The 18,019-nt window shown below is 37.9% G+C and overlaps 1 protein-coding gene across 1 annotated transcript; it reads left to right on the top strand.

The window, feature by feature from the left end:
* Positions 1–2,987: 2,987 nt before the first annotated feature.
* Positions 2,988–17,798, top strand: LOC142357122 (uncharacterized). The gene is made up of 4 exons (XM_075408810.1): positions 2,988–3,053; positions 3,611–3,941; positions 6,045–6,181; positions 17,058–17,798. The coding sequence occupies exons 2-4, from the start codon at positions 3,713–3,715 to the stop codon at positions 17,592–17,594; spliced, it is 903 nt and encodes a 300-aa protein (XP_075264925.1). The 5' UTR covers positions 2,988–3,053; positions 3,611–3,712; the 3' UTR covers positions 17,595–17,798.
* Positions 17,799–18,019: the final 221 nt, after the last annotated feature.

Genomic DNA, 18,019 nt, shown 5'->3' with positions numbered 1-18,019 from the left:
TTTCTGAGCTATTATAAAAATTTGATTGACTGAAAGGCCAAAAAGGAACACGTAAGACGTTAGGCCAAAAAGAAAGAAAATATCTTTAAGGAAGTGAGTCTCAAATTTTTGTTGAGAGAGTAAGAAATTGGAAAAATTTTGTCCAACAAAGAATTCATTTCGAACTATTTTTAATGATGTCACTTTTGTTTATCTTCGTAAAGGGTATTCATCTGTCAAAGTTGGGTGCACAAAAGTACTTCTTTTACGAAAAATTTCAAATTTTCAGAAAACGCTGAAATATGAAGCTTCTATCAAAAATTAGATTCCGTCGTTTTATGCGCCTCCTGTCAATACTTATTTTGAATCTCGCAAAAAAAAAGAAATTGGCCGGTCAAAAAATAGAAATGCTTTAAAATTTCCAACATCCCTTTTCATTGGTATTTGGAAAAGAACTTTAAAAAAAGGATAAACAAAAGCAGGCAAGCGTTTATTTATTGGCCAAAATTCATGGTCATTTTTATCCAAAAAACATATTCTGCCACCATAAAGTCAAATTTTGCTCAAGAACTGGACTGAAAAAAGGTTTCCTGCCATTTTTTTGCTCATATTGATCACAAATATTCGTGTTTTGAGGATAATTAAACTAGCAACCCAATCAAACTCCATATATTTTTATCGGTTATTTTTGCTCGAAATCCAGCAATAAGAAATTTGATGATAGGGTATGAGATATCTACAGTTTTTCAGTTTTTTTGTTCAATATGACGCTTGTGATACAGATTTTTTGAAATTTCAGTGTTGAATAACTTTTTAGTGAACTAGAGCCGCATACCGGGCTTTCAAAGTTTTAAATAATCGGAAAAATCTTTCGAAGTTTTGTGGTTAAGATATCCACTACACACTTTCGAACAAAATAAGTAAAAATGATCAGTGGCCAGCTGCAATTAGCTACGACTATTATTAAACTTGGTTTTCTTCAAAAGTGCTTATGCAAGTACTCATATGCAGTGGCTGTAATATGGGAACTATATATATATATATCAATTGATATAGATCTTCTGTCTGAGATATATCGTTTTCTGGAAAAAATAATAATTTTTCCTGTCGACTTCAAGTATTCACCGAAAGAAATAATCAAAGTTTAAAGGTACTGCATTAAAGCAAAAATGTGAAAAAGTACACAAGTAATCTGGTTAACAAAATTCTATCCAAACGAAATTTTAAGCAAGTGCTTATCAACTTTTAGCGTCAATCAGAGTTTAACGGAAAACGGAAACCAAGATATTGAACTTAGATGACTCAGATTTTGCATTTGGATTGTCCTTTGGCTCTGAATGGCTCAGCATCTTTGTTTGTAGAGGAGTTCTGGGCGTCATTTGACGCATCAAAATTTTCAATTCATTATTGATCACTGCAGATGAACAAAACATAAACTTAGTTTTGGAATTCCTGTCGTCAAATACTGCATTTCCCCTGCTGAAAAAAAGTTTTCTTTAAAATAGTTGATTACATGCCAAAATTTTATTTGCTTTCCAAATATTATGTTCAACATCTAAAGACTGCTTATGAGTGGTTGCATATATGCATGCACAAGACGTGCCTGGAGTTACGGCTTTGTGAGATAAAATGGTCAGAGAGCTAGAGTTTGAAATTAGAGGCAGAGATGTCCAGTTGGGAAAGTCATCATTCTGGTTTTGCTAATGAATTTTGTAGCATTTTTAAAATCAACGCTTCAAAACTGAATTAAAAACGCTGAAATTTTAGCTATGATTTATTATACTGCTGTGCACAGATTTATCATTACCATAGTTTTCTGACTGTGATTGCTTTTAAAGTACTTTTTGTACATAGATTGTGGGCGCCAGTGTTACCATCAATTTTGTCATCATAATCGTTATCTCTAAAAGTGAATAAAATGATTCATTGTGAAAGCAATTTTATCAAAAGCTGGATTTCTCCTGCTGAACAAAAACATTCCTTTTTAGCTGATTATCAGCCGAAATTTCTCCGCCTTTTAGTTATTATGTTGAGCCTGTAAAAATAGTATGCATATGTTGGTGCTTGCTTGAGTTGTGTCATTTTGTGAATAATTAATGCAGATTTAGCGTTTCAAGTGAGAGAAGTTCAGTTGACACATGACAGCCATTATTGTAGTTTTAATATTAAGTTTTGGAACTTTTTTTAATTGCAGACTGTGAAACTCATTAACAAAGCGTTGAAAATCTTTAGCTTCAAACTTTTTAGCTTTAATGAATCTTATTGCTGTGCACAGATTCATCATCTGCTTAGTTTTTGGCTCCGAATTGCTCAAAAGCATTCTACGTATATAAAATCTGGGCGCCATTTGTCCCATCAAATTTGAACAAAAGGCCTCATTTTGAGAGCTGGTGTAATCAAATGGTGGATTTCATCTGCTGAACAATTAGCCAAATTATCTTCTGCTTTTTAATTAATATGTCCAGCCTCTTAAACGAGTGCTTACGTGTGGGTAAATACATTAGTGTCAGGTGATGTGTGAGACATTTTGTGAATATAAATTGGATAGGAGTTTGAAATGAGAATTTGTACGCTATGAAGCTCATTTAAAAATGTTGAATTTTCAGCGATAATTAATCGTACTGCTGTGCACAAATTTAGCCTCTAACTAATTTTTTGACTCCAAATTGCTCTAAAGCATTGTATGGATATAAAATCGGGGCGCCAGTGGTACCATCAAACTTTTCATCATAATATTTATCACTGCAGGTGAAGAAAAGGCTTCATTTTGAGAGCTATTGTCATCAAATGACAGATTTCTTCTGCTGAACAAAAGCATTCTTTAGTTGATCATAAGCCAAAATCTTAATCTGCCTTTTAGTTGTCATGTTCAGCCTCCAAAGTTTGTTTTTGTACGTGCGTGCATACATGAGTGAGAGTGGGTGTGTGTGACATATTGTGAATGACAAATATAAATTTATAGTTGACGGGAGAGAAGTTCAGATCAGTTTACACAACATTATTTTTGTTTTCGACTATGAATTTAGAACGATTCATTATCTGAAGCCGCAAAACTGTTTATAGACAACGAAATTGTTATGCCAAGATATTTTTTCATTTAATATGCTATTTTTTGTACCCCCTGTTACAATTTATCTGTAGTAATATAGCAAGCAGGTGGGCCTTGAGGGAGGGGGGGGGGGAGGTGGTAACTAAGCTTGGGGGGTACCAGAGTGCATCCAACTTCTACTGCTTGGGCATCTCTACCTGTTCAGCTATTGTATGTCCCTCAAAATTGCAAGCCAATTGCAAGCCTGACTTGAAATTGCAACTAAAATTGCAAGATTGAAGCTAATCAACTTTTCAAAAATTCCTAATAATTTTGAAAGGCAAAATGTTCAAAATTACAAAAAAATTGTGCAGAATAATACATTTGATATGCAGCAGAGCGGAGAATGTTCATTTGCCGGTCTTATTCGAACATTCTCTTGAGTTCCAGTTTTGTCGGTCGTTCAAAATTTTTTTTCTAATTGAATGGTTCTACAGTTTTTGTTAATTACACCCTCAATTACCATTTTTGTGCATTTTTCAGATTATAAACTCTTGGCACCTTTTTGGCGTATCAAAACTTTCGTCACATTCTGTGCAACAGCAGGCGAACAAACAAATTCACTCTTAGAGATATTCTCATCAAATACAATACCACTGCAGCTTAACAAAAGTGTTCTTCTCTCGAGCTGATTAAAATACAAAAATGTTCGGTCTTTCAATGATAAATCTGGTTTTTGTGTTGACTTTGCTGGCGGCAATTTTGCTTGTGACGGGCGTTGAATCGGGTCGTTTCTTCGGAACAGTAGTGGGCGAAAATCGGGCTAAATGGATGGCCAGCCTCCATCGGTCGAAAGATGACGTCAGTGTCCAGGGCGAGTGGAATCTGAGAACAAGCTGGTACGGTGTTGGGGTGTTGTACAACAACTATACAGGCATATCTTTCCCCTCTTCCCCCTCCCCTTTCTCCTTCTTGACAAGCTTTAATGGGGACTATGTAACATAAGCGTTAAAGGTCCGGCAACTTTGTGAGGAATGTGCGTGCACAGCGGCTGGAAAAAATATTTTCCAGACGAAAAATCTTACAATTATCCGCTCAATCAGCTGAAATTTCAACGTATTTCATACATAAATCCAGCACTTGACAACATATTAAGCGGATATTTACGCAAGGTTTTCAGCTGAAAAAAAATTGATCAGCGGCTGTACGCACGTTCCCTACAGAATTTGCACTCTCAAAGTTTTTGTGAAATAGTTTGAAATCATTCTGAAACAATTTAAGCACAATTCTTGAATAAATTTCCCAATCTCGATCCTAGTTTCTAGAGCGTGATCATCTTTTGCTTACAAAACGCCCATTGTCCGCGGATTAAGCACAATTTTACTTTTTTTCTGATAAAAAGACATGTTTGGATATTAGATTAGTTTGGCTGAGATTTTTGAGCTCACTTCTTGCAATCCTTCAATAACATATTCCAGCACTTCTGTTCAACTTTTTTTGGATGTATTCTGTTTGCCCCCCCCCCCCCCCCCCAGCTTAGTGGGCTCATACTTACTTCCCCCTCCCCTTTCTCCTTCTTGACAAGCTTTAGTGGGGACTATGTAACATAAGCGTTAAAGGTCCGGCAACTTTGTGAGGAATGTGCGTGCACAGCGGCTGGAAAAAATATTTTCCAGACGAAAAATTTTACAATTATCCGCTCAATCAGCTGAAATTTCAACGTATTTCATACATAAATCCAGCACTTGACAACATATTAAGCGGATATTTACGCAAGGTTTTCAGCTGAAAAAAAATTGATCAGCGGCTGTACGCACGTTCCCTACAGAATTTGCACTCTCAAAGTTTTTGTGAAATAGTTTGAAATCATTCTGAAACAATTTAAGCACAATTCTTGAATAAATTTCCCGATCTCGATCCTAGTTTCTAGAGCGTGATCATCTTTTGCTTACAAAACGCCCATTGTCCGCGGATTAAGCACAATTTTACTTTTTTTCTGATAAAAAGACATGTTTGGATATTAGATTAGTTTGGCTGAGATTTTTGAGCTCACTTCTTGCAATCCTTCAATAACATATTCCAGCACTTCTGTTCAACTTTTTTTGGATGTATTCTGTTTGCCCCCCCCCCCAGCTTAGTGGGCTCATACTTACTTCCCCCTCCCCTTTCTCCTTCTTGACAAGCTTTAGTGGGGACTATGTAACATAAGCGTTAAAGGTCCGGCAACTTTGTGAGGAATGTGCGTGCACAGCGGCTGGAAAAAATATTTTCCAGACGAAAAATCTTACAATTATCCGCTCAATCAGCTGAAATTTCAACGTATTTCATACATAAATCCAGCACTTGACAACATATTAAGCGGATATTTACGCAAGGTTTTCAGCTGAAAAAAAATTGATCAGCGGCTGTACGCACGTTCCCTACAGAATTTGCACTCTCAAAGTTTTTGTGAAATAGTTTGAAATCATTCTGAAACAATTTAAGCACAATTCTTGAATAAATTTCCCAATCTCGATCCTAGTTTCTAGAGCGTGATCATCTTTTGCTTACAAAACGCCCATTGTCCGCGGATTAAGCACAATTTTACTTTTTTTCTGATAAAAAGACATGTTTGGATATTAGATTAGTTTGGCTGAGATTTTTGAGCTCACTTCTTGCAATCCTTCAATAACATATTCCAGCACTTCTGTTCAACTTTTTTTGGATGTATTCTGTTTGCCCCCCCCCCCCAGCTTAGTGGGCTCATACTTACTACGCCCCCCCAGGCACACGTGCTATTTTTTTACATAGTAACGTGCTATATACCAACATATAATTTGTAACTTGGGGGCATAAAAAACACTGGGGGGGGGGGGGGGGTGGGGGTGGGGGCAAAACAGAAAAGATCCTTTTTTCACTACATTCCGCAATTGCCTTCCAGATTTTCCACCCCTTTTTGGGCCAATTCACCACTCCAGCTCAGTTTTGAACCACTGCCTCAAATTTTGATTAAAAATTTTTTGAGGGAGGGAGGGTGGGGAAAAAGTGCCTTGCCTAGTGATTGGATCTGCGACTGTGGGAATAAAGGTGGGTGACTTGGTGAAAACTGGGAATAATGACGTCGTTGAGGGCTTTGACAATCAAACGCGCCAGGTGAAGAGTGTTCACAGACATCCAGGAGCCGACCATAACGTGGTAATTAATTGTTCGATGCTTTTTATAATAATGATATTAGAGTTCGCGGGTCGACTAAAAGTTGTTGGCCTCGAATTTTTGAATATTTCCCATTATATCCTTCCCTTCCACCCCTTCCAAGCTTAGTGGTCAGATAACGTATCACCCCCCCCCCCCCGTAAATGGGTAAATGGGGGGGGGGGGGAGGCTATAATGGGAAAGACCGTAATACCGAAGAATTTTCCTTTTAAGGATTACAAATGTCATAGATAGAAATGGTTATACGAAACTTGCGGACAAGCTTATCATAAACGAAAGAGGTTCAATTTTTGAATTATGAGGTGAACCCGGGATAGTTGTTTTTGATTTCACATGTTCTTCATGAACAACCCGTAATGAGAATTGCAGGCGTTCATAAGAAGTTCACATTCGGGGGGTTTAGCAGGGAGAACCTTTGCGACCAGTATTTGATTCGATCCAGCGTCTCATATTTGCAAGTCAAGTATGCTAACCATTACACCAGCTTCTGGTTTTAAGCTCTCGAACTTGCGCATCTCTACAAGCTCGCTGTGAGATAGTTTTTCGTCAAAAAACAACATAAAAAGCTTCGTCTGACCGTAGAATGGAATTCAGCGCTCTCCTCATAATTTGTTCCACCCTCCAAAATTATTTTGGGGTTACAAACTTGGTACTACCCCAGTTTTTTTCGTCGGTCAACTGTTGGCGATTGATAACCTTTGCGCAGAAATACAAAAGTGGTATTACGAAAAATTTTGTTAAAAACTGCATCTGTTTTGAGAGACTTTTCAATTTTCTTAGTTCTTGAGGAAAATTTCCTAGGGAGTTCTTGCGCTTTGTGGAGACATCGTCGTAGGCAGCGGATTTCAAAAGACTGTAAACTTTTGAGGTCACATTCTTTTACTGGCCAACTTTCACATCTGTATAAAAGTACACTTCTCTCGCATGCCTTATAAAACTTGACTTTGATTGATTGAAAAATCCATATTTTCTTTAGGTCGTTAAAACCTCCAGCGGCTTTTCCAATTCTAGCTTTGACTTCCGATGTTGCAGTGCCATCTAATTTAGTTTTGCTTCCCAGATATGTGTATTCATCAACAAGCTCTAGTTCTTGGCCGTATACAAAGAATTTCTGGTATTCATCATTGTAGCAGAATTTGGTTTTTCCAACGTTCAGTTGTAGGCCGACACGCGATGTATTGGTAGTAACATTATCAAGTAGCTTCTCTGCGTCATTACCATTGTCGTCTATTAGGCAAATACCATCTGCAAAATCAAGATCTCCTACCATCAAGTCGTCTAGAGTAATGCCGAACAAATCATTTGAAAGAGCTTGTTCCATTATCCAGTAAATAGTAAGATTAAACAAAAAAATGATAAAGAATGGATCCTTGCCTAACTCCACTGACATTTTTGAACTTGCGTGACATTTCATTATAAATTCGAACTTGACTGCTGTAGGTTTCGGAGTACATTGCTTTTAAAACGTTTAAAGCGTTTTCGGGAAGTCCGAGATTTTTGCAGATGTTCCAAATACAATTCCAATTGACGTTGTCGAAAGCAGCTTTAAAATCTATAAAGATTAATTAGGTTAAACTCTTCGAGCTGCTCTAGGATCTGCCAAATTGCAAAGATTTGGTCTCTACATCCTTTGTTCGACTTAAAACCGGCATGGTTAGGCCATCCGCAATATAACGGTTCCAATCTGTTTTTTATAACTGCTTAGAGTATCTTAAAAAATCCTTAGAAGGGAGATGCCTCTGTAATTCTCGCATTTGGTTTTATCGCCCTTCTTGAACAGGGGAATTACTACTGCGGTTTTCCATTTGGATCGCATCAAATCGCTAGTTCATATACTTTGCAGGAGTTGGGTTATGTTACGTGTAACTGCATTGCCTCCTTCCAGGGAGGAATGTTGTCCAATCCGGCGGCTTCGTTTCTATTTAGTTTATTTTTGGCTCCTTTTACTTCCCAGGTCGTCGGAGGATCTATGCAATCCTCTGAGAAGGGTTTGGACGACTCGTCAGTTATCATGGTAACCGCTGGTGGTGGGCGGTTCAGGAGACGCTAGAAATGGTTTGCCCATTCTTCAATACTCTCTGTGTCCCGAACTGTTTGGCCGTCAGCATTCTTTATCGTTTCACTGATACAGGCTCTTTTACCATTTAGCTGTTTGACAACTGAGTAGACTTTTTTGGGTTGCCGTTTTCATCTGCCCTAATCATTTTTTGCGCTAGGTTGTCGTAGTAAGCTGTCTTATCTCTCCGCACTCCTTTGTTATTAATAAGTTTTTATAGGAAGGGGCAAAAGATAAACAAGGCTCTCACCAAAAAATTGATGGCTTTGAAGACAAAATGGAAATTTTTATATGTGTAGAAAATTCAGCACCAGTACTCAAAATTGTAATCCGGTGTTTGACCGTTTTTCCAAAATACCCGTTAAAAATGACAAACAATTACTCAAAATGGCCGAACTTCTAGAAAAGGGCAAAATTTTTCTTAAGTTATACCAAGACTTTTAGTTGATCATGATTGGTTTCCAGGCAACCAGAAATGAATAACAGAATTTTACCTCAAAACTGGATCATTAACTAACCATAAACACAAGGAGTGCTATATTATGTAATCACCATGCTGAAGAACACTATATCGCGACGACATGCGCAGAGGTACAAAATAGATATTAAGACACCAGAGACCCAAAAATTCCCTCAGAATCGTGCATAGCAAATCATTAAACACTACTCCGAAACAAACAGTGAAGGGTGAATTTAACTCCAGTTTTTTAGAAGATGGAATTATGTTTCCCTCTCAAATGTTAAAAACCTATTCTCAAAATGAATGTAAACATCAACTCTTAGTTATCGAACAGATGCAATGAACCAAAATGGCAGTAGTTTCTACAGCCCAACAATAATATTCCCATTTATCGATGGAAAAAAAGATGACAAGATTTTTGCCAAAAATTTCAAAATACGTTTGATAATCAACTGTACACAGCAGAAGCTCTGTTACTCATTGATGAATGTACGTGTGCTCCCGGACACCAAATAAGGATACTAGTTTCTCGAACTAAACAGATAATTTGAAGAACATACGTTGTAATACAAACGCAACCTACCAAAACCATTTCCTAAGCAAACCAGTTTTAACAAGCTTGATATGTAATCAGACATCAAATTTGGAAAATGTCACAGCGGGTTGGAGAAAAAAGCAATGAAAATTAGATACTAAGAAATTTGAGATGAAAACAATTGTTATCGTACTTGCACGGTTAGCAAATCCACAGTCACAGTTGATATACCATAGCTCAAAAAACAAATTTTTGATCAGGTGGGGGAACGAGAACCAAAATTAACGAAACGGACTATTTAATCTCATAAGTGTGATCGATTTAATCTGACAGGCCAATTGTCGCAAATGACGACCACGTCCAATTTTTCACACGAGGAAAATAGAAGCAGAAAGAGGTTTTTATTGTTAACAAGTGGGCAGAAATCCAGATGTTTCATAGATAGAGCACTGAACTTCTCAACAAACTCTTCACTGGGGACACACATCTCACTACAGAATAGACCAGAAAAACGACCCTTATATATTCCGTGGATGAGAACAACCAATAGCTTTATGCATGCACAAAAAACGCAGGCCGCAATTAATAATTACAGATTTGTTCAGCACCATCTTCACTAAACCAACCCCCCTTTTTACATGTTAGCTCACGCTTTTTGTTACCTAAATACAGAATTTTACATCATCCTACTGTATGGTTTGCTCATATGTCACCAAGCCGCATCTTTGCAAAGTGTTTTAGAAATTCCAATCGAAGGAAGTCTTTTGTTCTGATTAGACTCCTTTTTGTGGGCAAAATCTGCCCTATACACGTCTCAACGGGGTATTTGCGGGGCATGGAGGACGTAGCAACAAAGATGATATGAATGTTTTAATGCATTTTTTATGTAATCGAGACGGGATCGAAGGCCAACTAATGCATCACACTCCCTCAAAGCTAACCCAAAGAAAGAGACAAATTGTTAACAACCTTATAGCGATGGCACCTTACTGCACATAAAAACTGTATCCCAGAGCTCTTGTCAAATTTATCGCTTGGGATGATGAAGGAAAAGACTCGATAATCAATCGAATAAAATTCCAGAGAAACCGAAAAATTGAGCAAAGCCTTTACTTACATAATTTAACCGCATTCACCGCTTTTCACGGCAAAATTAGGTACAAAGTTTGCGGTGAAAAAAACAACTTTTCACCGCGTATCTTACATAATTTTCCGATTTTTCCTCGACCCGGGGCATATCAAATACGAACAACACAGAAGTAATTGAAACGTAATGCGCCAAGAAAAAGGCAGAATACAGCAAACAAATTCAACAAAAAGAATCAATGTTAATTGAATTTGGTGGACATTCAAAGAAGCTATGTCTTCATAATAATAATAGAAGAATTAGAAGTAACATACAAACTGAAAGTTTTGTATCAACAAATAGTTCAAAGTCATAAGGGGAAAACCCCTGAGCAATTGCAGCCTAGGACACATTTGCAGTATACCTGACAAATGTTGATGATGAACCACTAGCATTTGATCAGGAACAGTCCAATTGAAAATTTGCTTGCTGGCGAAAATCCAAAAAACACACGCAACCAGACGTAAAAAGCAAACAAAAGCACCGCAAGTCATGACTGGATTGAAAACGGGGGTAAGGAGAACTAACCAACAGACATCTCAGCTCTCAGCTGAAAGAAAAATAGAAAGGGAGCTGCAACGAACATTCAAAATAATTTTTTTTGGCTGACTAGCTGTAAGCGCTAGCGAGTGCATCAATTAGCCAGCGCGCGCGATAAATTACCACTCTGCTGAATTCCTAAAGAGACAGATGTTTCAACTTGTGTGAATGGAAAAGAAAAGCTGCCAACTCCAGATAGATCAATAGCAAGCTTTAATGTAACTCCTGGAGCAAAGGGACTTTAGAATGTTTCGCTGAAGTAATTTGCAACACCCAAGTTGGGGTCCGAGACAGAAAGAAGATATGTCCAGACCGCAATGAACGTACAGGGGGTGTCGTGCGTTCAAAATTACACGGTCTGGAAACACGAATCAATGCACGATATTCTGGACATAGGCAACTTTGAACAAACGAAAGTGTGAACATTGTGACTCTGGAGCGCAAAAAAGTTTGAATGGAAACAAGAATGCCAAAAACTCATGTGCCCGAGTTTGACTAAACACTCCTACTTGAGTGCTCACTCAAGTGAAAGACTTCTACCAAGACAATCTCAGCTCACTTGAGTTCAAAAGCTACGAAACGTCAAACACAGTCAAAAGTTGCATCCGACATTTTGCTATGTTTTAGACAGCTCCAAACCTAGAATTATAGACCAATTCTGAAAATGCAAAACAAATCATGCTTTAATAACTCGTAGGCTGCACCCCCTTCAGCCAATACTTTCACAGAGAACCTTTTATCGAATAAAATGTAACAACTGCTATGCAACTTCATCACAACCATCACTCTAAGATATCTGTACTTGAAATAAATACATTAAAAAAACGTTGCCTGAACAAAAGCGCACAAAAATCTGGACATAGGCCTTTTTGTACGCACGATAGTCTGGACATGAACGCACAATCGTTCAAATTTTGAGCGCACGCGTCATGGTTTGAATCTCACTAAAATCTGGTAATATAAGATTTTTAGCGCAAAAAACAGAAAATAGGGAGTTTTGAACTCAAGAAGAACGCACAAATATTTTTGAACGCATGAAAGTCTGGGGCGTTCTGGACATAGACATGTTTTGTCTTGGACGATCTGGACATATGGACTTTTGGTCTGAGAATTTAACCTGGGCAGTACAACGGAATATTGAGTAACTGCAAAATAGTAAAGCTGACTCGTAGCAGTTTGGTTGGAATTCTGTCCGACGGAAGATTGGAGTTTTACAATTTGTTCTTTGCAACGGCAGTTGAATGACCAGTACGCTAACCAGAGAAAACTTGTCTACCCGCAAAGGAGAAGCAGCAATGTATCAATGGAGATTTTGGGGACGCTCTATGATGGCGCCTGGAGAATTTTCAGAAGAAAGCTTTGAACATCTGACTTCATCTGTAGAATCTTCGGATGGCCATTCAATTGAACAAGCACCACTGTCAATGTTTAGCTAATTGAATATGAATTCTGGTTGTGCCGACAAACACAATTTAGTCGAAGAACTACAAAAAAATCATAACTGGCTATAGTGAAACGTGATCTTGATCAAAGTGCTCTAAAAGAAATGGTAATTCTGCTAATGATTGCGATCAGCTAAACAAATTAAATTCAAAAGCTATAGTTCCAAATATTCAAAAGAAGTGAGAGGACAAAGACTAATAAGGCCAACAAAACAAGAAAATTGTATTTGGAAACATCGAGCTTCAAAAATTGGGAGTCATTTGAAGGGAAAACAGAACAACTGCATAAAAACAGTTGTTCGCTAGCTGATGGCACTCATCAATTTGAAAAGCGCCGAAACTTTTGAAAATGATCGTGAAAGATTGCTGAGCAGTGTTGAAAAGCAACCCTTGATTTTGAATGTCTGAGAAAACGATATGCAAACAAAGGTTGTAAAATCAACGCATGCGATATCAATGGCTGTTATAAACGTCTAAACTAAATGCTAAACTGAAACAACAAATGGGAGAGGGCAATATTTAGTTCACTTATGCAAAACGTGCATCAGATATCAATGGAAGTAGTTGAATTATCAGTTACCTTCATACACACCATCTTCATGCAGAGAGTTAATAACAGGCTGAACACATATGGTTTGCTCGATAGTATATCAATGGTCTCATTCATCGATAAATTTGTGCGAAAGCAATTAGGAGCTGAAGGCACCAGTTTTAACTCCGTGCAGTTCTCATACGCAGAACAGATTGTTTTGAGCCGGATAAGCTGGCTCTCTTAAGTATTGCATTTGTTATGTTCATATTCTATAAGAAACAAAAACTTCTGAGTAAAACAAGCAGATTCAAAATTCTTTTATAATTTTACTGCACTATGGAGCGATAGTTTCAATCTGATGGAAGTCAAGCCATTAGGGTTCTACACGCTTGTGAGCTGCAACAACCATTGGATTATGTGATCAGATAACTGCAGAAATCGTTCATCAACCTCTCGGTTTTTTGATGGGTAGTCAGTGTGGACCCGTGAAAAGAGAGCGAAGACAATTTTTTTGTCACATCCACTACACAGCCGAAACAAAAGTGGCTGCAATTTTTTAAACATGGTGGGACATAAAATTAATGCCCTAAAATAGACGTTGTCGTTCAGTCCAAAAAAAACTTGAGCAGGAAAGACAATAGAGTGCAGGCTGTTTTTTGTACAAGTGTTACGAATTTGAAATGCTTCACAGTGAACCAGAATCAAACCCACCAAACAGCCCCTAGTCACTAGTTTGTAAACTTTATTCATTACAGGGGAGAAAATTACAATTGAGACTTTTTAAGCTGGAAAAGTTTGTATCAACAGTCAATAGATACAGATGTTCACACGGGATTCGTAAGGACACCACACGAATCTGAAGTGAAAAAATCTTTTGCAAAAGAATGTTAATTGGCTGACGAGAAAAAAGTCTCACGAGACTGAAGGAGCGGACTAAAAAATTTCAGTTATTGGAACAATGCAGAAATACTTAAAGTACATCAGAAACAAAAAATGTTTTGGAGAATGAGCAAATACACTGTTGAGTGTTCTTGTGAAACGGTTTCTGATAAGAAGTTCCACTAGGAAAAAGCAATATAGATATAACGAACAGGAATCTGCTGGCAAAACAGAGTTACTGAAAGAGACTTGCTACTGTATCTCATACCAGCATTGACAAAAGATTCTTCAGCAACGTGAAAGATGAGAATGAGTTTCCAGTATATGCTCATGCTTTAGTGGAAAAGAAATGTAAAGCGGCCTTTCTAGGTTCACATAACCAACAACTTTCGGCCATTTCCGTCATTTTTAACGGGAATTTCACGAGTGGTATTTGTAGTCATTTTGAATACTGGGTTTAAATCAAATCAAGATGTCAAGTCTAGGAATATGGTTGAACAGATTCAAAAAAAACTCGAGACAATAATACAAAGCTGCTGTTCCTAGTCCGACGCAGTACAGTTATACATTCCATGCACAGTTCCAATTTGGAACACTAAATTTTCTTACGTAATTGAAATACCGATTACAACTGGCATTTCACCCTGGAAACTAATCACTCATCGAGATTTAGCACCACAGCAAAAAATTTCGATGAGCTCAAAAGAAGTTAGTGGATCTTTGGTGCGGGCTCATAGTGGCCAGCACAAAACGGTTGTCGACAGTATATGAAGCCAATCTTTGGTACAATTAAAGAGGAACTATCCGGATGTTAGTACCAGATAAAGAAAAAAAAGTTGTTATTCAGAGAATACGATCAAGCAAAAGTAAAGACTATTGGAAACAAAAAAAGAAAAAGGATGCATAGAACTAAAGTAACCAATTTTACTAAGCCCTACAGAAAGCAGAAGCGCAAAGCAAATCATGTATAAAATGCTGCAGAGAGATCAGCTTGTTGTGGATTAAAAAAACTCAATTGAATAAAAATGATAAAGCAGTAGTTCTCCTCAACTCCTACCCTTCCCAGATGGGAAAGGTGTTAGTTTCACCGAAGGCAGAGTAGACACACAGGCATTGGAGTTAAGCGGAAAGCATCCAATAGTGTTATAGTGAAAGAGGTCCGCAGACGAAATAATTTTGCAATATTAACACAATAACATTCTTAATGAAGACACGGAGAATGAAATTAACATTTTTCAGCTGAAATTCTGACTACTTGCAGAAAACACCTGCAATATGAACTAGAAACGATGTTTTCTGGTCGGCAAAATGGTTACTCGATGTTTCAGCCTGGCTTACTAAGCAAGAAAAACTCCCATGAGCCAATTGAATAGTTCTTCGAGAGTATCATGACTCATTGAGGGTTTAATCATACAAAGATAGGCCTGCGCTCGATTTGTCCAAAAACTTTTTTACTTAATTTTTAAATTTCTTGCAAGAAGCTGGGGTTACTCACTGCTGTTACTTTGTCATATTCATCAATTGACTTTGAGCAATGTATACCATATGACCTGTCAAAAATAAGAACAATAATGTTTGGTCCGATTGTCATGAAATGCATTGCGTGAAAATGTACTTTAATCTGGCGGGAAAAAAAGTTTTACGGTGTTCTGCTTTTGTAGATGAGTAGATATAAAGTTAAAATTTAGAATTTCAATAAAAAAGAGAATTTGATCTTCTTAAATTTTCCCTCCGAGGAGGTAAGTTACAGAGTTTGTGAAATTTCCTATGAAAAAATTAAGCTGTTTCTCTTGCTGGTTTTGAAGACGCCGAAGCTACTTTCTTTTTTGGTGTTATTGCCACCAATTGAGAACTAGAATTGAGTTAATATTGTGAATGTTTTGATTTCGCAAAAGGATAATAAAAAAATTTAAAAAGTTGATAAGACTATTCACTCTTTGCTTCCACTGACTGGTCAATTTTAAAGGTTACGACTTTGAGATAATTCGAAAATTGGGATAAAGTTTTGAGGCATTAACAAAAACTGCAAATTGATTGACTCATCCTGGAAGTCTTTTGTATTTCAAGTGAATTAAATTGGCTGGATGGAGAGAGAAGCTGAACGATCAGTTGTTGGGACTAATTGAGCATCATTATTACAAGGGTGACCTAGACAAAAGCGGATAATCGAAATTTTCGCGTCTGGCCGTAAGCAATTTTGAACGCACGAAGGTCGGGAGATAGGGTCTTTTGAACGCAGGATAGTCTGGATTTGGTTGAACTTAAACAACTCTTTTGTCCGATAAAAAAGCTATTTCTTAAATACGTTATTGGAATAAATCGCAAATTGCCGTATGAAAAAAAATTTCATAGGCAAGCTGTTGCAAAAGTTCTACTTGACTTTGATCCAATTTGAATTAGGAACACTCCTCACTTAATTTGATTCAGTATGGAGAACATTTTGGTCCGATATAAACACCTTAAATAGTTTATTTGAATTAATCGCAAATTTCCGTTTTTCGAAGTTTTTTTCCAGACAGACTATACCAAAAATTTTTAGTCTAAATTTGGTTCAATTTGATCAACAAGTCGACCCGATGAAAATAATCAAATTTTAAAATCCCTCTGCCTCCTTCATCTTCAAGGAATAGCACTGCGCCAGTGGATGTTATTTTTTTTCAGTCTGGTGAACGCACGAAAGTCTGGACATGAACGCACAATGGTGTGGACATGGACGCACCAAAACTTCAGTTTTGGAAGGCACGAATTTGATTTGGAGCGCACGATGGTCCGGATAAGAACGCACGAAAGTCTGGACATATATGCTTTTGGTCTGGGATGGTCTGAACATATTTGACTTTGAACGCACGAAGAACGCACTGAAAGTTTTGAACGCACGATAGTCTGGACATAGGCACTTTCCGTCTGGGACGGTCTGGACATAGACATTTTCCGTCTGGGACGGTCTGGACATATCGACTTTTGGTCTGGCACCTCAGCCTGGGAGTCTGCCTCCATAGTTTTTTTAATCGAAGACTGTTTTAAGTTTGGCGATTAACGAGTCAAAGATTGATCATGACTGAATCGGTATGGATGGGTCTCACCATTGACGAACACCTCGGCCTCCCAGGTCGAGGTGTGTCACCGCCATTCAACGCAAAATTATGTAAGATAAGCGGTGAATGCGGAAAATTTTGCAAGACAAGTGGTGAATGAGGTGAAATTACATAAATCAGACAGTGAATGTGGTGAAAAATTCACTGCTTTGAAAATAAATTCTCAGATAGTTACCCGCTAATCATTTTTCAGGCTTCAGTTAGATTCTCATTCGACCTCGCAGTCGTATGTCTGAATTCGACTGGCCCAATCCCCGGAACCAGCCCTGTCCAGCTACCCGATAAAAACAACACGTTCGAGCATGCAATTTTGGAAGCTTTTGGATGGGGCGATGACACGGTGTCTCATGGATTTAAACAAGGAGATAAACTTCATTCTGTTTATTTTAACACGACTTCGAACCAAACTTGCTTTGATGAGTTCCACAGATACAATGGGGTTGAAACTGGGCAACAATTCCACATGGTCTGTGCTGTTCATGTCAATGCGTCAGCTGGTCCAGGGCCAGACCCCGAAAACCTGGCTTCTCCTGCTTGTCTCAGAGAATCCGAAAATGACGATTCCGAGTCTTGTGAACTCGTTGGTTTGTTCAAAATGTGGACAACAGGACTTCAATACAGAGCCTTCATCAGAGTGTCGGCGCATGTGGACTGGATTGAAACTCAAGCAGCTTTATGCGCGCCACCCTCTACTCAAAACCCAAATGAACCACCAGAAGATTCTGATTGAATCAGATCTTAACTACTTCTACAAAATATCTCATCTGGCACATACAATTGTTCATAAAGATTGTTTATAACTTTGAAAAGGGGAAACTTTGATAGCGATAAACATTCTCGCTTTTATCAAGAACAAAAACACCCCAACTGCTAACATTTCAACTCCTTTGCCAAGATTATACGGATCTATTCTGCTCCCCTCCCATTGTTTTTATGCCCCCTTACAATTTGTGTGTTATTATATAGCACGCTACTATGTAAAAAATAGTACGTGCGCATGGGGGCGTAAAAATTGTATGCCCACTAAAATGGGGGAGGCAGAATAGATCCGAGATTAGTATAGCGATTTAAAATTAAAACCATTGTGAGCCAGCGCCTGTATCAAATAAATTGGACAATTTAGTCTATTTTACCTTTTAATTCTACAAAAGGTAT

The sequence above is a fragment of the Convolutriloba macropyga genome, unplaced genomic scaffold (assembly GCF_964194025.1).
Source record: "Convolutriloba macropyga unplaced genomic scaffold, txConMacr16.3 SCAFFOLD_3103, whole genome shotgun sequence".
Lineage (NCBI taxonomy): Eukaryota > Metazoa > Xenacoelomorpha > Acoela > Convolutidae > Convolutriloba > Convolutriloba macropyga.
This window is presented reverse-complemented; position numbering and strand designations above follow the sequence as displayed.

Excerpts from the sequence above, each read along its gene's own strand:
- LOC142357122 (XM_075408810.1), top strand. The coding sequence starts at position 3,713 with ATGTTCGGTCTTTCAATGATAAATCTGGTTTTTGTGTTGACTTTGCTG. Across the intron at positions 3,942-6,044 it reads GTTGTACAACAACTATACAG|TGATTGGATCTGCGACTGTG; the intron begins GCATATCTTTCC and ends TGCCTTGCCTAG. Across the intron at positions 6,182-17,057 it reads CAGGAGCCGACCATAACGTG|GCTTCAGTTAGATTCTCATT; the intron begins GTAATTAATTGT and ends ATCATTTTTCAG.